General features: G+C 37.0%; 1 protein-coding gene across 7 annotated transcripts in view; it reads right to left on the minus strand.

Moving 5' to 3' along the window:
* Positions 1 to 22,344, minus strand: part of IFT88 (intraflagellar transport 88) — a 135,586-nt gene that overhangs the window by 51,265 nt on the left and 61,977 nt on the right. For all 7 annotated transcript variants that reach the window (XM_038573513.1, XM_038573509.1, XM_038573508.1 and 4 more), the window contains exons 15-20: positions 19,824 to 19,923; positions 14,888 to 14,974; positions 8,473 to 8,659; positions 6,605 to 6,713; positions 3,592 to 3,742; positions 2,937 to 3,052 (exon numbers count right to left, since the gene is read on the minus strand). In XM_038573513.1, the coding sequence (XP_038429441.1) occupies positions 2,937 to 3,052; positions 3,592 to 3,742; positions 6,605 to 6,713; positions 8,473 to 8,659; positions 14,888 to 14,974; positions 19,824 to 19,923 (750 nt within the window). The remainder of the gene's footprint in view (positions 1 to 2,936; positions 3,053 to 3,591; positions 3,743 to 6,604; positions 6,714 to 8,472; positions 8,660 to 14,887; positions 14,975 to 19,823; positions 19,924 to 22,344) is intronic.

Below are 22,344 nucleotides of genomic sequence, written 5' to 3' on the forward strand. Positions count from 1 at the left end.
GACAGTTTTATTTTTTTAATTTTTTTATTTTTTTGACAGTTTTATTATAATGTGCCTTGATGTAGGTCTCTTTAAGTTATTCCAACTTTAAAATCATTGAGTTTATTGGAATTTTAGATTCATGTCTCTCCTCAAATTTTGCAAGTTTCAGTCACCGTATCTTGAGTCACTCTGCTCCGTTCTCTATCTCTTCTCCCTTTGGAACTTCTATAGGGTGTATATGGGTCTGCTTGGTTGTATCCCATATTTATTATATTCATAATCAATATTAAGAAACAATTTCCAGTGCATGAAATTCTCTAATAATGAGATTATATTAAATGGACTAGTTATGACTAAGATTTCTTGATGTTTTAAGACATGATTTTTGGATAAAGAGAAATAGGAACCAATAGTATATATAAGCTTAACACATTTGCCAAAAATATCAGATTACTAAGAACCATAAACATCTAAGAAATACAGCAAAGTGAGGAGTTTCTACAGTAAAGGAACACCAATGATTGGTCATGTAGTTCAACTCAACTATATGCCAACTACTCTGGGATATGTAAGAGCTATGTGACATAAGAACCAATAAACCAACCAATTTATATTTTTAAAAAATTACCTAACACAAATTCCACACAGATATCAATCAAATTATTAAGCATTCCTTTATCATTTAAATGATTCAAAGTCACATTTAATGTTAAAATTCAATTTGGCCAATACAAAACAGACCTCTCCACTGCCCCCAAAGCTTAAATTTTAATGTAGAGGTAGAATTTCCCCGACAAAAAGACAGCATATAAAAAAAGAGAAAAAGTGGAAGTTAGATGTATGGTACAGAAAATAAATGTTCAAACGCACACTGAATGTCTCTGTCACACAGACAGAAGGAGATGAAAACGGGTGGGAAGAGAAAGTAAATGAACCAGAAAGCACGAAAAGGGAGATATTTAGGGAGTTCCTAGAAAAGACTTCTCTATTTTCTGGGAAATTTAAGTTTAAAATAGAGAGATTGAGGAGATCTGTGAGGGATAGGAAGGGCAGTTACTTAGGACCACTTAAGACTGATGAATAAAAATAAATAAATAAAGATTGATGAGTAGTGTTCACAAAATATTTATCTGTATGGCATCAACCCATCTCGTTACATAATTTATGTCCAGTAGTGCTTCCCATGCTATGTATAAGTATGGGAATAAATGGTTGGATTAACCCATGAACTGAAATGTATTGGACAGATGGGGTGGTAAAACAAGAGAAAAAGTAACCAAGTAAGCAAGAAATGGAACAGATGTGATCATTTAAGCAGCTTAGAAAAAAATAGGCTCAGAACTAATGCCAGGAGACACTAAGACTGTAAGAGAAAGGAAGGTCAAAAGATTGGAGGTCTTACCAAAGAAAGGCATACTGGAAAGTAGGTTGTATGGAAGTTGGAAAGAGAGGAGGTTATGTTCAGACAAGTGGATATTAATGAGATTTTATTGGTATAAATGGCTGGGTGATAAACAGAATCCGGTAAGATGTAGATGGCTGAATTGCAGAGGAGGTAAAGATCAATGAAGTTAGGGAAGTTGGGCTCCCTGGGTGGTGCAGCAGTTTGGCGCCTGCCTTTGGCCCAGGGTGTGATCCTGGAGACCCGGGATCGAATCCCACGTCGGGCTCCCGGTGCATGGAGCCTGCTTCTCCCTCTGCCTATGTCTCCTATGTCTCTGCCTCTCTCTCTTTCTCTCTGTGTGTGACTATCATAAATAAATTTAAAAAAAAAATAAAAAAATAAAAAAAGAAGTTAGGGAAGTTAAATTTGTGAAACTAGATGACTGATGGCATAGAGAGAAAGAGTATGAAATAGACTAGGTAAGAGAATGACTATGTGGTCAATATATAACATCCACAAACAGGAGACAAGGATGGAATAGTGGCAGATGGAGCCTCAAAGTAGGAATGGTGTTACATGAGCTAATGGGCTAAGGCTAGGGGTATTAGTATTAAGTGTAATAAAAAGTTACATTGTTATTACCTATGTAGCTTTAGTCCCAAGCAAACTTAAAACTATCCCTTAGTATTGGTGATTAGTTTTATAATTCTCAAAATATTTATGTGATTTAAGAGATTAAATGACATTAAATTTTATGATGTTAGCTTCATTAAGCTAACAAATTAATTGTCTGGGGGTGCCTGAGTAGCTTGGTCAAGTAAGTGTCTGCCTTTGGCCTGGGTCATGATCCCAGAGTCCCAAGATTGAGCCTGTGTCAGACTCCTTGCTCGGTGGGGAGTATGCTTCTCACCCTGACCCTCCCCCTTCTCATGCTATCTCTTTCACTCCCTCTCTCTCAAATAAATAAATATATTTTTAAAAAATTACCTAACACAAATTCCACACAGACGTCAATCAAATTATTAAGCATTCCTTTATCATTCAAATGATTCAAAGTCACATTTAATGTTAAAATTCAATTTGGCCAATACAAAACAGACCAGAATTTTTCAATTATTTTCGAATCAGGCATGTATAAAACATTTAGATATGAACTTAGAGACAGCTTTAAAGTTTTTAATATACAATGTAAATTGATTATAAACTGAAATCAATACAACTTATTTCTAGTAGGACTCTTTCAGAAATGAAACCTTGTCCTAGGACCAAGTCAGTAATTTTCTATTTGATAATGATATAATATTTGTTTGCTGAAATGTGAATAAGAAAAATACATAAAGAAAAGTACCTTAAGAAAGGTATTTTTAAAATATTTTTGCATAAAAGAGTAATATATTTATCATAATAAAGACCAAGTAAAATGGAACACCATTCAAGAAAATGGAAATACATGGATGCTCATTAATATTTGCTCATGAATGTAATATGTTTATCAGATTCTAATTTAGGGATATAATAAAATCCCAACACAAGACATTTAAGTAACATGAAATCAGAATAATTAACTTACTGTATAAGAGAAGCTCTTTCAAAGTATTGAATGGCTTTTTCACAAAACTGGGTGTCAATGTAATAGGCTCCAAGCCACTCAATGACTTCAATGTTAGAGGGGAAATACCTGTAAGACTGGAAAAAATGAGGAATGTGACAATACAACATCAGTGGCAACATATAATTCATATCTCAACATTTTACCCACTGAATGGATTAATTTATCCAATGTGAAGTTTATTAGCAAAAAAGTATGAGCTGTCATAAGCACTTTATAAGTTTTGAAACTATATGATTGAGAAAATTTAACATTTGATATATTTTTAAATTACGTATCAGTAGCTTTTTGATGTAGACAGATGATGAGTTAAATAGGTAACAGAATTAACAAAGGGATGAAAATCATGATCAAGGAATCATGTATCAAAAATCATGTATCAAAAAAAATCATGTATCAAGGAATCATGTATCAAAAGTACATTGTTTCAACAATGTACTTTAAATTTTTAAAAAATTAATAAAAAAACTAATAGTAAACAAATGCTTTATTTATTTTAAATCATTATTCATTTAAAAACTAGTAATTATTTCTAAATTTTAAAAATTGAAAGCCTTGCTGTTTTATAACAATGCATAAAAACTAAAAAGTAGATAGAAAATAAGATTACACCTACCTCATAGTAATATTGAAATGCTTGGGATTTATCTCCTTCGCTATCATATAGTTCTCCTAGTTTAGACAAAGCTCTAGAATCAGTTGGAACAACACTGATTAATTGCATTAACCATTCAATAGCTTGATGAGGATCTTCCATTAATTCATATCTTGGACAATTTTAGTTAAGGATAACACAGTTATTCTAGATTCACTGATCAATAAGGAAACCTAAAACAACATTACAGCAAAAATATTCTTAGCCTATAGTAATGTGCTATTTAATACTATTTACTCTGGATTTCTTCAGGGATGCAGATGGAAAGTGGAACACTGTAACATTCATGTTCCCTATATACCTTGCTTTTTCCTTTTGCTTCATTACTATCCACTAAGATCAACTCCCAAACTTCCAGGAGAATTAACAGTTAGCTCTTTTATTCAAAGCACTGTCCAAAATTTGTCCTTAATAAAAATGCCTGAAAGTTGTGTTCAATTATTGTACCTCTCTTAATATGTTCAACATATTAAGGGAAGAGTTTCCATGTATTTTCCTGAGTTTTCCCTAATTAGATTATAAACTCCAAATAGAGAGTTCTCTTTTTTTGTAGCTTTTGTGCCTAGTAAATCCTCTGCATACACTCAAATAATTTATTCCCCCCAACACTTATCGACTATTTATTTTTATATTAAATGTCTGTGAAATGAGAGTATTCCAACCCAAAAGTTTTATTGAAAAAGAAGAATCTTCTAGGGTTTTTGTTTTGTTTTGTTTTTTTGTTTAGATTTTATTTATTTGAGAGAGAGAGAGTGAGAGAGAGCGTGCACAAGCAGGGGGAGAGGCAAAAAGAGAGGGAGAAGTAGACTCCCTGCTGAGCAGGGAGCCTGAGTCAGGGCTTGATCCCAGGACCCTGAGATCATGATCTAAGCTCTAGTTAGATGTTTAACCAACTGAGCCACCCAGGTGCCCCAAGAATCTTCTGTTTTTAATGGTGACAAATGTGATACCATAAGAGAAGCATAAAAATAAGGAAATACATTCAAACAGCCTTAAACATATCAATTGCTTAACTGAATCCAAACTGATCATGAACTGGGCAGTATTAGATTATTACAGTGGCAATTTCAGAGAGATCAAATAGACAAAAAAACAAAAAAGCTAAAAGGAGTAAGCATGAAACCATCTGCTTGAAAAATGACTTTTACCTAAAAAAATGTTTTATGTGCTGTAACAAAAGTAGAGCAGATTGTACTTAAAATTATCAATGGTATACATGATAACATACTTTTCCCTAATATTATCTGTATAAAATTTATATCAAGATAATGCTAACTTCGGGGCAGCCCAGGTGGCTCGGTGGTTTAGCGCCGCCTTCAGCCCAGGGCCTGATCCTGGAGACCCAGGATCGAGTCTCATGTCAGGCTCCCTGCATGGAGCCTGCTTCTCCCTCTGCCTGTGTCTCTGCCTCTCTCTCTCTCTGTCTCTCTCATGAATAAATTAAATTAAATTAAATTAAATTAAATTAAATTAAATTAAATTAAATTAAAAGATGATGCTAACTTAAAAACCTACAAAAGATTTTAACCTTGGGGTTCATGGGTGGCTCCGTTAGGTGACTAACTCTTGATTTTTGCTTAGGTCATAATCTCATGGTCATGGGGTTGAGCCCCTGTTGAGCTCCCCAGTCAGTAGGGAGTCTGTTTCTTTCTCTCTTCTTCTGCCCACTCCACTCATGTAAGCACCTGTGCATTCTCTCCCCAAAGATAAATAAATAAAATCTTTAAAAAAAGGAGGGAGAGAGATTTTAACTTTTCCTGGGGCACCTGGGTGACGCAGTTAATTAAGCATCCGACTCAATAAAGTTGTATGCTGGGTTCTGCGCTGTGTGTGGAGTCTGCTTGAGTTTCCCTCTTCCTCTCCCTGAGCCCCTCTCCACTGTGCACACTTCCTCATCCATGTGCGTGCTCTCTCAAATAAATAAAATCTTAAAAAAAAAGACATTTTAACCCTTCCCAAATATTGTGTGAAAGCTTACTATTTTTAAAATAAGGAAGGAAAATGTTTTTCAAATACTGTCAAAGGTATTAAGAACATTAACAAATTTCTGCTTTTTCAACCAAAGGCAAGGAAAAAAAAAACCCAAACTAAAGAAAGACAGGAGTTGTAGAAGAAATTGACACAGGAGGAATGCTTTCTATTTCAACATTCCCCAGAGTTCTAAACATAATACTGGCACATAGAGCACACAGTCAATAAATAAGTGACTGACGAATGAATGGAATGAATGAGTGAATTCATATAAACTACTGGCTAATTCTGTAGAGTAAAGGTGTTTAAAGAGTTATACTCATTAAACTCACTGGTCAGCTAAAATAATTAAGACAAATTAACCAAACTCAATCAGCAATACTAATCAGTAATTAGCATTATTTTTCTTTTAAATAGTAAGTTACTGTTCCAGAAATACTCTTCAAGACTCAGAGTTAAAACATTCTAAAGTATCTAATCCACAGTCAGTAAATAGCTTTTATGTATTAAACATATTATACTCAATTATTTCAATTATTAATTCCAAAAATTAAGAAATAATAGTTTTAACCTTTAAATAATTCCTTTTATAATGCAAATGATCTTTTAAAACGGGATCATCCAAAAAACAAACTCTTAACTATAGAAAACAAACAGATGGCTACCAGAGGGGAAATTGGTGAGGGGATGGGGGAAATAGATTATGAGCATTAAGGAGGGCACTTATCATGATGAGTACTGAGTAATATAATAGAATTGTTGAATCACTATGTTATACCCCTGGAACTAACTTGTGTTATTAACACTAGTGTGTTAACTATACTGGAATTAAAATAAAAAAAATAAAACAGCATCACTCAAATAATATTTTTATCACATATTAATCTGATAGGTTTTAAAATACTATCCTCATCAGTTACTTCATTGGCTAAGGTTATTTAATGATTGGTACCCAATCGCCAAATGAATTAACAACTGTCCTCAAGTTTTTCACGTAAGATACACATTTGCTATCTGGTAAAGAACTTGGGCACTGTTTCTCAGGATTGTGTGAAGTTTCAGGAAACAATCCAAAGCTTCATCGAGCCGGTTTAGCCTCTTATAGGTAAGGCCTTAGAAAGAAGACAGAGAAAAGCTATAAGCATTATTACTGGTAGTAATTTTCTCAAAGTCACAGAATAAATCCTTAAATATTATGTAATATTCATCCAAAAGAGAAAATAAGTAGATTTTTTTAAAAAAAGAACAAGGTGGGGGACGGGATTTCTCACTAATGTTTGGGAGACACCAAAACATGCTATAATGGTCTAGAGATTGTAAAGTGTGGGAGGGGGACAGGAAAAGACAAACACATCAGTAGAATACATTGTTCAGAAACTGACTCAGTTACAGAATTTAGTTAATGGGCATTAAACTCAATGGGGACTATGGGACTAGTAAACGGTGTCAGGACATTTGACTACACATGAAACGAAAAATGTAGATTCCTATTATGAATACATTAAAAACATTTTAAAACTAAACAAAAAACAATGATATAAAAGAATGAAAAGAAAATATAGGAAAATGATTTTATAATCTTGGGGAAGGGAAGGGCTTCATAAAGTAATAAACAAATGAAGCCACAAATTTTCAAAAAGTCAAATTTGACTATATAAAAATAAACTGTTTGACAAAAGAAATTACAGTTAAAAGTCAAGCAATGGACTAGGAAAATTACTTAAAACTTATATGGAGAACAAATAAATATATATCTAGCCAAGAAATCTCCTGCATTAGGCTTTTAGTATTCACTTCCCTCTGCCAGTATAGCTCTTTTCCAAGTTACTGGAATAGTCATATTTTTCTTTCTTCCAACATGACTTTAAACTCTCCTGGACTCTGTCTAAAACTGCTAATTCCTCCCTGCCTCCTTTCCTCCCAACCTAGCAAGTTCTTCTTTTCGCCTCTGGCAGGAGATTAAAGACCTCTTCTGGGGGAGAAAGGATCCAACTGGCTAACCGGCAGTTCCCCAACAACACAGATCGGACAGATGGCCCTGTGGCAGGGTGCTAGGGCATCATTTCACTTGTGGCCTCAGGTATCCCATTCAGCTTTTAGCTGCAAACTCCTAAGTGAGAGGAGACAGGCCAGGATCATCAAACACCTGAGGCAAGTTTGTAACATGAAACATAGAGGATAAAACAAACAAGCAAACCAAAAAAAGCAAAACACACCTATGCAAAGAGAAGAAAACTTCAAAAGAAATTTAATTAATATCCTATGAGATAAGACATTGCATCAACAAGTTTGCCACAGTGCAAACTCATGAACAGGAAGAAATGACACCGATTTCAGATGACTTCTGACAGGCAGGGAAGGGAATAAGATGGTGGTACGCCTCTAGGTCTTATAACATTTTGTTTATGAAAAATACCTGATGTGAATATGACAAAATGTTCAAGTGTGTTAAATATAGTTGGGAGGAACATGCATATTTATTTATTCATATTTTTTTATGTTTGAAATTGATAATTAAAAAGGGAAGAAAATGGGTTTTTTCCCCACCTATCAGTCTGGCAAAAGTTAAAAATATCCAATATCAAAGGGAATCTGAGAACTCAGTCTCATAGACTATGGTAGCACATAAATTGGAAAACTCTTTCGGAGGGCAAGAGACAACATCTATCCAAATTCTACATGTGCATTACTTTGGAATAATTAATTCCATTAAAAATAATCTATGATCCAAGAACCTTCTTTTCAATTTTTTGTTACAAGGAAGTCAACTCTATAATGAATTGGAGCTCTTTAAGCCAATTTAAAAAAAGAAAAGAGAAAAAAGTTGTAAAAGAGAAAAACAAAAAAAGCAGTTTTGCCTGTTTTACTTACCAATATTATAAAGTGCTTCAGTACAAGAAGAATCATTTCTTAGAGCCTCTTTATAGAATTCAGCTGCCTTCTCATAATCACCATTTGCAAAAACTGTATTCCCTTTATTAGTCAGAGCTGAAGGATTATATCTATCAGAATTCACAGCTAAATCTGCATAGCTGCTGGCTTGTGCAAATTCATTTTCCTAAATAAAGTACAAAACATACACAAATTACTTGGGAGTTCATCAAATATCTTTTCTGACTGTTCTGGATTATATATAGACATATAAACAGATTTTCTGAGATTACAAATATGATAAACAGAAGTATTTTGCATATCTTGGTCTTTTTTTTTTTTAAGATTTTATTCATTTATTCATGAGAGACACACACAGAGAGAGAGGCAGAGACATAGGCCGAGGGAGAAGCAGGCTCCATGCAAGGAGCCCAATGTGAGACTCGATCCCAGGACTCCAGGATTGCGCCATGGGCCAAAGGCAGGCGCCAAACTGCTGAGCCACCCAGGGATCCCCCCCATATCTTGGTCTTGATAGGCTTATTCTACAAAAGATCTTTGATCAGCAAGCTTTTTTAACTCCCTAAGTTTCTTATGACTGACTTCTTCATAGTCTCATGGTTTGAATAACAACACTATTTACAATGCCCAAATTTCACATCACAACTGTAGTACCATGCTTCCCAAACCTAAAGCTACTTTTTTTTTTTTTTTTTTGGCTAAAGCTCTTAAATGGCTATAAAGGCATCACTATCTTTTCTGCTATTCAATTAAATTGGTTGCGTCATCTACTAGGACTTGCATTTCTAGCAATGAATTGTCTCCTCTCTGTCACCTCTGCCAAATGCTCCATCAGGACCTTGCATTGTTCACTTAAGCTGCATGGACCTCTCAATTCTTCAATAGCATGGTATTTGTGCTGTGTCAGCTTGCCAGATTTTCTTGAATCCAGATTTTCTTGAATCCCCATCCCCCCTTTATCTAGAGTTGGCTGAAAGGAACTTGTAGGACACATGGAATGCAGACACGAAGCAGCAGCTTTTACTCTCCAAAGGTCTGTTTCTGGTCATCAGTGGCAGAACTGATGCAAGAAATGCCTATGGATTCCAAACTGTCCTCATTCACTCTGACTCCACATCTGGGTCTTCTTTCCAACTGTGTTGTCCTTGCTGACTGCAGTAACCCAAATCCCTGATGCGGCTTGGCTCTGGACCCATAGAGGAGGCAGTCGTGCAGAGGCAACTGCTTTCCAGAGGCCTCTTCATGAAGGTCCCCCTCTGAGTGGCTGATGGACATGCTTGGCCACTCACTCACTGATTGGTGATCCCTTCGCAAATCCCCTGACCCTCCTTCTGCACCTTCACCTCCATCACTCTGCTACTACGTAAGTTCTAGTTCCCATATCCCTTCACCCATAACACTCATAGTGACTGCTTCCCTGATTGAGCTTTTAAAAAACTTAGATACAATTCACATTTCACAAAAATGTACAATTCTGGGGCGTGTAATACATTTGCAAAAAGTTGTACCACCATCACCAATATCAATTCTAGAATATTTTTATCACCCCTGCAAAAGATATCCTGTACCCATTAGCAGTCATTCCTCATTCTCCCTTATGCTCTGGCCCCTGGCAGCCACTAATCTACTTTCCATCTCCATGGGTTTGCCTACTCTGGACATTTCATAATAAATACAATCATATAATGGCTAGCTTTTTTATGTCTGGCTTCTTTTACTTAGCAGAATGTTTTCAAGGTTTATCCATGTTGTAGTATGCATCAGTACTTTATTCCTGTTTATAGCTGAATAATATTCCATTGTATGGATAGAACACATTTTGTTTATCCATTCATTGTGATGGATACCTGGGTTGTGCCCACCTACTTTTATTTATTATGATTAATGGGGTTTTGAACATTCACATATTTGATATAAAAACTGGTGTCTAAAAGTGAGGTGCTGCTGTCATAAAAACATACAACTTTGTCTTTTGAACTAGGCAGCAGACAAAACTTAGAAAAGTATTAGAACCACATTAGTGGAGGCTGGAGAGGTAATAAGAGGCAGTAATTGTTATCAGAGGCTGGGTAAGGGGGATGAGGGGAAAGTCATGTTTTGCAGCCATGAAATAACTGGGAAAACTGGCATCTACACTGACCTGGAAGATAGAAAGTGTACTTAGTAAATGTGTGCATGTGGCCAAGGGGGTTTCTAGGCAGGAGGTTAAAAGTGCCAATTAACTTACTTTAACTGGTATGATAAAAGTACACATAGAAAAAAGGAGCTTAAGAAAGAACTGTTCAGATTTTCCAACTAGAATTTAAAAGAAATATTAGAAAAACCAGGACTTGTTGGGGTGGCAAATAAAATTATTTCATATCTCTAGTTTCTCTTAGCAGTAAGAGTGTCAGAGTAAGAACTAATTGCAGGATGGAGATTAAATCAAGGGTGTGGCTGGAATACCCTTTGGAAATATTTTAGAATGATTTAAGGTAGTGCCTAGCAAAGCAGCCCTTCCCTCTTAGGCAGAAAAAAGCTTCCAAGTATCTTTGGGGGTCTATTCCACAAGAGCCTTGTACATCTACATGGAAAGGAGTCTGCCTTGGAAAGAGTTGTGGATGTGGCTTTTGGGGCATGTAGGCACCCTCAACAAGATCTACAGAAAACCTGCCAAGTCGTTAAAGGGAGTTGTACCATCTTAGTTGTTGTCAGCTTGGCTTTACGGGACACAATCCAAAATGAAAGAAGGCCTTTGGGTCCCCAATTTTTCTGGGTAGAAAGCAGGCTAAGAAAGTTAATCAGCTGCAAGTACAGATTATTTTTTCTGTAAAAGGAAGGTGTTCTCTGAAAGCAGAGCCAAGAGCCACAGAGCCTGAAGGATTGGGGGAACATTCCTAGGGATCAGAGCTAGGTCCTAACTAAGGACTTTAGGGGGCACTGGTCACATATGCTCAGCTGGATTTCTCACCCATTAAGGACCAGTGACTGTTAGGTACCTCCATCTCACCTCTTTTGAGTAAGAGTATCTGTCCCACTTATCCTATTCTTATCTCACCATAGGATGTTAAATCTATAAGGGAATGGTGTGTTTTTCTGTTCCTTTGGAATCAAGAGGCCCTGCACCGGAGAAAGCTCCATTTCTATCTAGATCTCATGTAGCCAATGGGCCTATGAGCCTGGTGCTGTGACTAGTGAGACTATGGGTGTCCTTGGAAGGGTAATCATTTTGCATATGGAAAGAATGAACTGAATGCAGGTACAGATAAACTGTTAAAATAAAGGCCCCAAAGAGTCACACTTCCCAGTATTCAGGCCCTTATATGGTTCTCTCCCATGTTTGTTTTGCCCAGTAAGACTAACAATAAGTTCAATGCATACAGGAGCCTGGTAAGCACTGGGATCTCCTCCTGTGGATCCTATCCCATGTAAGTCCGGACTCCTCTGCCAGAGAAGGAGGAGGAATGAGATACTAGTCTACAACCTCAGCTGTTGATATGAGGAAAGCATTGGGACCATGTAGCCTCAGTCAAGCCTCAGAAGATGGCACCAGGATGATGATCCCAGGCCAGACCAGCAGAAGGACCACTCAAGTGAACCCAGCCTTTTCAGGTAGATTATGAGCAAATACAGGTAATTTTAAGTCATTACATTTTGGAGCGGCTTATTACAAAGCAACAGAAACTGATACAACCATACACTGGATACCAACGATATATGTCCAGTTATGTATCATATATATAACTATGTACAAGACTCATAATTTTGCCTCAAAACAACTATTTTCCTCAGAACTACATGCAACAGATTATTGATCAGATACTATGATGACTCTGCTCACTTGACTAAATCTAACCATTTTTCTCCCTTTAAAAAAAGTCTTCTTGGTCTCTTCTATATACATTCATCAAATTGGGTAAAGATCTGGTCACTAATTAAACCATTTTCACAAAATTCACAAATTATTTTTTTTAAAAGATTTTATTTATTCATGAGAGACACAGAAGGAGAGAGAGGCGGAGAGAGAGGCAGAGACACAGGCAGAGGGAGAAGCAGGCTCCATGCAGGGAGCCTGACGTGGGGCTCCATCCCAGGTCTCCAGGATCACACCCTGGGCTGAAGGTGGCGCTAAATCGCTAAGCCACGGGGGCTGTTCCACAAATGATTTTCTAAATTCAAATGTAATGGCTGTAATGGAGACTGTGCTTCAGCCCCTCAATACTGGTCCTTCAAAAGTGCTGGGAATGTTGCTGGCTACCAGGTTCAGCTGTCAGCCCTCTGTGAATCACTAGCTCAAAGAGAAAGAGGTGCCTTGCCCAAAGTCACACCCACTTCCTGGTGAGCAGGTTGTATCAGATGACTGGTTGCTGTGGAGGTACAAAGACACAGCCCCCTCACCCCAGTGGGAGAGAGTGCTAGTGACCATCCTAATTCAGGGGGTCCCCTAGGGTTGGCTAAGGCCTGTGATGACTGCATCACAGCCCAATTTCCTTTTCCACCCAATGCTGCTTCCAACCCCTCTCCCTGAGGGGTTGATCCAAAGAGATCTTCCCAGTAAACTTCATGCAAGATAATCTCCAGCTCAGAGTTGCTGTCTCACCAGCAAAAGTGGCCTTTTCTGAGCCTTCATTCTTGTGTACCCCCTCTCTGATTTCAATGTTACATACTTGTTCTGCATGCCTTCCTTTACTTCAAACATACTATAGCTTTTTCCCTGTCTTCTTGATCTGATTCTTATTCTTGCATCTTTAATATATGAGAATCCCAAAGTTCGTTCTCCGTTCTGTGCTACACTCTTACACTTGGAGATACCCTCTATAGTCTTAGTCCAGGAGGTTAGCAAAATACTACAGACTGGCTTAAATAGCAAACATTTAGTTGTCATAGTTCTAGAGGCTGGGAGATCCAACATCAAGGTGCCAGCAAATGTGGTGTCTGGTGAAAGCCACTGCCTAGTTCACAGATGGCTTCCTTGCTGTGTCCTCATGTAGCAAAGAGAGGGATCTGGTTCTTCCTTTTCTCTGAAGGGCACCAATTCCAGCAGTGTACTCCCCTGTCATGACTTCATCTAATCCTAATTATCTCTCAAAGTCCCTACCTCTACATACAGTTACATTGGGGGTCAGGGCTTCAATATAAGAATCTAGTTGGGGAGGGAGACACAAATAGCCCATAGCTATTATCAAAGCCTTAATCTCTACAGAAATCATCATCAAATTTTATCTCTAGCCCTAACTTCCCATCTGAGATCAGTTTCACATGTTCCTGGACTTTTCTATTTAAATATATTTGTTACAAAGAAAATTGTAAAAATATAATTAAAAACAAACTCAGCAACTCTCCCCCTAATCTGCAGCCTCCTCTAAACCTGCACCTGGTACCACTCTTTGTCAGACTTAAAATACTGGAGGCATTCTTCACCAGTGGTTTTCATCTCTTTTCCATCACAACACACGGGATAGAACATCCTTCCACCATACAGTAGTTCAGCACAGCAGTAATTCTCAGTGGTACACAGATCAGGAGCTCCAAGGGGGACTAGAAATATAGTTTGACTAAATATACTGATCCTTATGTACACATCCCCTCCCAGCTTTTCTGCCTCTGTGCTTTTATTCATTCCTTTAGTCTCCCAAAATGTTACCTACCTTTACTGAATTTATGAAACACTCATTATCTACATTCGTTTATTGTTCTCTACTTTCAACCAACCTTCCTTTCTTCTTTCCTTAGGCTACTTGCATGCCGCCTTTGTTCCAAATTAAGAAAGCACCCTTTAGTGAGCTTCCAAGCTTTTGGTATTCCCTATGACTGGGATTCAGCAGATGCTCAAAGTATGTTTCTTATAGATGACACTGTACCTAAATCATTTAATCTTTACTACTTTCTTTACTACTAACACTTGAGCTAAAATCAAGAGTCATATGCCTGGGTGGCTTAGCTGGTTAGGCATACGACTCTTGATTGCAGCTTAAGTCATGATCTCAGAGTCATGACATCAGGCCCTATGTGGGACTCCACACTGCCGGGTTGGGGGCTGCTGTGTGTGTGCCTGCTTAAGATTCTTTCTCTCCCTCTGCCTCCTCTCTGCTCCCTCTCAAATAAACAAAACAAAACAAAAACCCTCTAGCCCATCTTCCAGATCTACATTCTATAATTCTTTGAGTGATGCTTAACTACCATAATTTTTCTCCCTTCCTTCTACTTCTGAGATAGTCTTCTTCCTCATGTCCACAAACTTGATGCCTGGCCCAGAACTTGTCATGAGCAGACCCTCTAGACACCTCATTCTGCTAACAATCTCCACCAGTCTTCTTTGGAACCTCTCTCTAGGCATGCTCTTTAGGCAGAAATTTAGCAACATAAAAACACCATATTATCAAGTCTTAGTTATTAAAAAAAAACCCAGACTTACCAAATAATACAGAAATGAGAGATTGGTTGCAGCTGCACTTTTCACTCTACTGTCCTTTTTTTCAAACATTTTTAAGGTCTCTACAGCCTAGAAATGAAATATCTGGAAGTTACTACCATTGTAATATGTCAGTATTCAGTCTTAAGGTTGGGGTAAAGATCAGTGTATCTAGAGCCTAAGGGAAAGACACAAAGGGATAGATTAGTATGTTTAAGAAATAGATGACAAAATGAGAATTTAATTTGAAAATTAAAATTTATAAAAAAAGAATTTTAAAAACCCTAAGAACAAATAACTGAAGTGAAGAACACAACAGATGGGTTTAACAGCAGACTATATTAGCTGGAGAGAGTAGTAAATATTGGGCCTTGTGAGTCTTATGACACAGTTTATTTTTTTTTCACAGTTTAGTTTTTATCTTGCATAATGGGGTGTCAGTGAGTTTTTACCTAAGAAACACAATCAAATTTGCTCTTTATAAAATAATTCTAGAATTTCTGCTTCTGGTTATCGGAGACCAGCCTATAGAAGACCATTCTACAGAGAACAATTAGAAAAGATATTAAAAATATCTTTTGAAGGCACTGGAGAACTACTGAGGGCAATCAGAATCTGAATGTCAACCTTCCAGAAAATGTTCAGACTAAATAAGCAAAGCAAAAAAAGAAGCTAAGAAAAGGTCTCTGGAAAGAACATAAAAGATATATGGAAACATAATGAAAAGGTCTAACAGAAATGTAACTGGAGTTCCAGGGAAGCAAGAAACACGAATGGTCAAGAATCTTCCACAACTGATGACAGAAACTAATTCTGAAAGTATTACAAAAAATTGTCTTAAGTAGGTCCAAATATAATTATATTCTCAAACCATGAGAAATGAAAGTGCATTTTTAACCATTTGGCAGGTCTGAGATAATCCTAACCAAAAAGGACATTTGGGATGGTCAACCACCTTGTATGAAACCTGAGTACTCAAACCAGCAATGCCTGAGAAATAACAGAAAAAAAAAAAAAAAAAAAAAGAAAAAAAAGAAAAAGGCAATGGGTTTTCCTCCCTTCCTTCAAAATACATTTACTGAATAGAAAATGCTTGGCTTCTTGGCACCTCCTGATCTTGGAGAGAGTTGAGTCCAACCAAAAACCCTGCATTAACTTTTATAATGGTCAAGAGCTGCTGCTATTGAAAATATCTAACAAATCTGTGTCATGCAAGTGTTTGACCTCAAATGAGGGACCTCAAATGAAGAACCATTAAGTGTACTGACTCAATTTTTTTTAAGATAAAAGATTTTAAAATACTAGATTCTACATATATTGGTTATAAGTAATTATTCTTTTCAAGGGTTTTTGCTTATTTTAAAGAAAACCATTGGAAGTTTCTAGGCATTAGCCAAAGTAAACCCTGGAAAAAATAAGATCCCAACATCATATGCTCACTCTTGAGATTCTCTATCTCACTTACTTTCTTAGAAGGATCTCTGACAGAATTGCCAAGAAGTTCCTAAAACATACCTTAGAAATTATTGCTGCTTACATTGTTCATTCATCCTGTAGAAGTTATCTCATTGACTCTTTACATAACCGCCATGGCTATTAATGTAAAAGTCAGTGCTGTTTTGAATCTCTAAGTTTTATAAGACTGCATTTCACTTTGAATAAGAATTGACATGTTTTAATCTTTACCATTAGAGTGTGTCACAACAAATTTATGAGTTAATTTAAAACAACATTCATTTAAAGAGTTATTTATTTGAGAGAGAGAGAGAGAGAGAGAAAGAGTGAGCACGAGTCAGGGGAGGGGCAACGGGAGAGGGAGAGAAAAACCCTCAAGCAGATCCGCTGGGCATGGAGATGGAGATTATAACCTGAGTAAAAACCAAGAGTCAGCCACTCAACCAACTGAGGCACCCAAGCACCCCAAACTTTGCAACATTCATTTAAAAATATCTGAGGGAGGGGGATGGGATAACTGGGTGATGGGCACTGAGGAGGGCACTTGATGGGATGAGTACTGGGTGTTATACTGTACGTTGGCAAACTGAATTTAAATTAAAAAATGTAAAAAAAAACCCCAATGTACACTAATTAAAAAATACTTTATTGTTAAAAATCACTAAAAATTTTTAAAAAAATAATCAAAAAATATCTGAGAGAATAAAACATATTTTGTACTTTAACTTTCAAAACTATAAATTATTCTAGAAAAGCTAAAGAACAGTCTCAAGATTTCTAGCTTTGAGATGGGCTGCTTTCATAACTGTTTTTTTTTTTTTTTAAGATTTTATTTATTCATGAGAGACAGAGAGAGAGAGTCAGAGACGTAGGCAGAGGGTTAAGTTGGCTCCCCATGGGGAGCCCAATGCAGGACTCGATCCCTACTAAGGGATCACACCCTGAACCAAAGGTAGATGCCCATCCACTGAACCACCCAGGCATCCCTCATAACTGTTCTTTACATGTTCAATGAATTCATAGCCAATATTTTGGTTTTTAAAAATAAAATATTATACATCAATTCATTTACAAGTGAAACTGATAAAAGTACACCTAATAAAATTAAAGTCAGTTATAATAGCAAAACAAATAATGAAAAAAACATTCTTAGTTTGGGTTGTGTTTCTCCCCTGCCCCTCCAAACAATTATGAAAATAGAGATATCTCCATTTTGGGTTTCTTTCCAGACTTATGCCATCTAGCTACTGGTTTCTGCATTCCACTGCATCTGTCCATACACTATCACTGGCCTTCAGACCACACTACTTCATTTCATCCACCTTTGGCTTTTCAGTGGATTCCTTCTCTATTACAAAGGTGACTACAAAACACTATCATCACAAAGGTTCACACTCTGAGACTTCAGCATCTTTACTTAGCCATAGAATTATAACCTCATATAAGAAGGTGTATATTTTTCTCTTTTACTTTGAATTGTAAACAAAGTAGTACTTATCAAATGATCATTGGGAGTCATGTCAACCCAATCCCTTTTAACCTAACAGTGCTCCTTTCAACTAAGGTTGTATTATACCCACCTCATCATACTTACAATATACAAATAAAAGAAACACAAAGTCAAAGCAGCAATGTTGAAAAGAAAGCAGAAATTATATTTTTAGACATAGGTAAACTAATTGAAATCTTGAAAATGCAAATGGAACATAAGATATTTTAAATGAGGATAGCTAGGAAAGCAGTAAACAATAAGATCTGGGTTAAATGAATTTTAAAAAGAAGAAGTCATAGTTTATCCTTTAATGGATAGTTTTAAAACATAAACTATGGTAATATATTGTTAAATCTTTCTAAAAAGACCATTTAAAAATATAGTATCAAACTGGCAAATATGGTTTTCTCTATTTTGTCACCTATACCAGTACTTACCATACACATAAAAATTTTTTTTTTGTGCATAGATGACTTTGGAAAGATAATAAAGACCAATTTGTCTGACTTCACTTCCACTGGAAAAAGCATTATAACAGTTATAGAGTTATTACTGGCATTTTAAATGACCATGAGTGTGATGATCAAATGACACGACATAAAGGTACTCTGAAAGTCTTTCTAGGGCTTTACAAATGCCAAAAAAAGGTTAAGCATACTAAATGCATATACACAATGGAACCAGTCTATGGGGCTGCATCATATAATGATTGTATGAACTCTGGGGCTGCATCTCCCCCCTCTTCTAGAAAGAGTCATTTCTATTGTCTCTCAGACTAAAGAAGGTCCCTAGGTAAGAAGAAAAACTGAAAACGTAGGCTTGGGATAGGATGCAGGAAAAATAACATAGCGTCCTCTGGCCCTTGCTCTCTGGGCCTAAACGTGGGAGGGGCTGAGTTTTTTGGTTTTTTTTTTTAAGATTTAAGATTAAGATAAGAGGGAGAGAGAGAGTGAGCAAGAGGCAGAGACATAGGCAGAAGAAGCAGTCTCCATGCATGGAGCCTGATGAGGGACTCGATCTGGGGACTCCGGGATCACACCCTGAGCTGAAGGCAAATGCCCAACCACTGAACCACCCAGGCATTCCCAGGGGCTGAGTTTTCTAATTGCGTGCACATATAACACTAATCATTGGCTTTATAACCAGGATATCAAGTTTTATTCTGTTTATTCTCTTCTGTTATTGCCACTTCCATTCTTCCTTTTCAAAGCTGTTCTATGTCTTGTTACAACTATGTCTCATTTGAGACAGACTACTGAAGGTGGAGTACCCACCCATTCCATTGTGACCCAAGGTAGCAAGGTAACAGTGGTACCAGCAAGAGATCCTGGAGGATTCTGAAACTGTGCTTAGCAATGGGACCCTTTTATGCCCAATGCAATGTTAATGAGTAAACCAAATATACAAAACAGGTAACAGGAAAGCTACTCGGGTGAGAACAGCAGATGAAAGCATCAGGCTACTAGATGGGCTCCTAGCCTTCCTTGATTCTAAAAAATCTTAGGGCTTTAGAGAACAGTTTGAAAACTAGGGGAGGGCAGCCCTGGTGGCTCAGTGGTTTAGCGCCACCTTCGGCCCAGGGTGTGATCCTGGAGACCTGGGATCAAGTCCCGAGTTGGGCTCCCTGCATGGAGCCTGCTTCTCCCTCTGCCTGTGTCTCTGCCTCTCTTTCTCTCTCTCTCTATGTGTCTCTCATGAATAAATAAATAAAATCTTAAAAAAAAAAAGAAAACTCTGGGGGAAAATTGATCTTTAGACTAGAATATGGTTTAGTAATTTAAGAACCATGCTTTACATGGTAAGTATTTACATGAGGACAAACAGGTCAAAATTAAAGTAATACTATATTATCGGAAATTATGTTAAGACAAGTAAAAATATCACTCAATTTCAGAATAATCACAGATAACTATATTCTAGAAAAAGTTTCCCAACATTATTGCTTTGACCAGTTAACATATAAAAGTTTATTTAAAACTTTAAAAAACTTACTTGGTTAAAGTCCTTTTGTCTCAAATATGTAATTGCTTTGTTTATTTCCAGATCATTTGCTAGCTCTACATATTGAGAAGCTTTCACAACTTCAACACACCTATAATGCAAAGCATAAAAAAAGCTACTTTATTTTGTCTCTGCATATTTATGTTGTGTTGGTTTCCTTATGATTTTTCAAAAAAATTTTTAGTGCTCCTCGTGCTATCTAAGGTTAAGCACTTGATTTCTTCCAATGCAGGTAGTAAGTTACTGAATTCTTCAGATCTAAACTAATTTTCTTATCTAACTTTTCTTTAGATTATTGTCACTTCTAATTATTTATGGTATTTTAAATAAAATCAGTCCCATTTTTTAAATTAACTCCTAAACAATTTCAATTTGTAACAGGCAAAAGTATTTCTCTCTATATATTTTCATCTTAAATGTTATGATGGTGAAAAAAATTCAATAGAACTTGTAGAATACATTTAAGTTTTGTGTCCAACTTGAATGGACTATCATAGATCTGTTCCCCAACGCACACAGAACATTTGTTTTTAACTATATATCAGGCACTGCACTAATTCCTTTATAAGCATTATCACATTTGATCCTCACAATAACCCTGAAAGATAGGCATGATCTCTGTTTTATACACAGGAGAGTGAGAGATCTGAATCACACACCCAGAAAACTGTCAAGTAAGAATTTGAACCCAATTTTTCTGATACCAAAACCCACTGCACCAAGACTTTTCTTCAAATTGAGGTCAACTGAAACCAGTAGTTAATCATGACTCTTACTTAAAAAAAAGAAGAGAAAAAATATCAAAGGGCATCATACCTAATAAGGACAAGTGTTGTTTCATGTAACTTGTTTCAGTAAACAATGTAAATTTCTTACTGAGGTTCTGTTTCAAAAATATTTAAAATCCACTGGCTTAGACAAAGAAATACATATTTTTTAAGACTTTATTTATTTATTCATGAGAAACCGAAAGAGAGAGAGAGAGAGAGAGAGAGAGAGAGAGAGAGAGAGATTGGCACAGACACAGGCAGAGGGAGAAGCAGGCTCCATGCAGGGAGCCCAACGTGGGACTTGATCCCGGGTCTCCAGGATCACACCCTGGGCTGATGGTGGCGCTAAACTGCTGAGCCACCCAGGCTGCCCAACAAAGAAATATTTTTTAAAGATTTATTTATTTATTTGACAGAGTGCATGAACATGGTGGGGAGGGGCAGAGGGAGAGGGAGAATCTCAAGCCGGCTCCCAATGGAATGTGGAGCCCGATGCAGGTCTTGATCTCACTACCCTGAGATCAAGACCTGAGCTGAAATCAAGAGTTGGATGCTTAACGGACTGAGCCACCCAGGCACCCCTGACCTGGACAAATATTTTTAAAACATTATAGCAGAAGATCCTTTTCTTAAGGTAGAATCTTTTATTTTATCCTTGACTTAGAAAACAGTCTCTCTGCTTGTGGAGGGAAAGAGGACAGGAAGCCCTGCCTGCATAGTACCCCTTTGAATGGCCCTTTGTCCCCAGCCCTACCCCCAACAAAGTAGCCTATAGATATGGCTAATGAGACTGGTTTAGATTCACTACCCTTGCATTCTTATATTCCTTTATAATTGTTCTTGATTTATTTATTCATCAGAGACAAAGAGAGAGAGGCAGAGACATAGGCAGAGGGACAAGCAGGTTCCCCAAGAGGAGCCCGATGTGGGACTCAATCCCAGGACCCCAGGATCATGCCCTGAGCTGAAGGCAGCCACTCAACCACTGAGTCACCAGGCATTCCCCCTTTATAACACTCCTTACACAGATATTAATTTGCTGGTCTGCTACCTTGTAAGAGCATGAACCACATTTTGTTTATTCTTTTTGTCCCTGTACCAAATATAGTATCTGACATCTAGTAGACATTCAATAAATGTTTGCTGAATGCATTGGTGTATCAGTGGTTTCTAGGTCATTCTCTTGGAGCCCTTGCTCCAAGTCTCATGACCTTGGGGGTCACAGGATCAAGCCTCCTACCAGGCTCCGTGCTCAGTTGGGGGTCTGCTTAAAATTCTCTCTCTCCCTCTGCCCCCCTATTGGCACTTGCTCACTCTCTCTCTCTCCCTCAAAAAATAAATCCTTAGAATAAAAATTTCATCCTTCTTATTAATATGGATGCTAAAGATTAGTAAATCAAATCTAGTGATATTGTAAAATGATAACATATCACCATCAAGTAGAATTAATTCCAGATGATTTAATATTCAAAAATTAATCTTATGAGTTTTTGATAGATGGATTTTCATAAAAACTCTTAGCTAACCAGAAACAAAGGACACATTCCTTAATATGATAAAGAGTTATTTACAGAATCCTATAGCAAGCATCATATTTAATTACAGTCTGTGGGAAGCTTTACCCTGTGAGATCAGGAATAAAACAAAAATGCCTATTCTATCACTACTTCTATTCTGACTGAACTGGACATCAAAGCCAGGGCAAAGAAGCAAGAAAACAAATGAAAAGAAACATAAAGATT

The sequence above is a fragment of the Canis lupus genome, chromosome 25, assembly GCF_011100685.1.
Source record: "Canis lupus familiaris isolate Mischka breed German Shepherd chromosome 25, alternate assembly UU_Cfam_GSD_1.0, whole genome shotgun sequence".
Taxonomy (NCBI): Eukaryota; Metazoa; Chordata; class Mammalia; order Carnivora; family Canidae; genus Canis; species Canis lupus.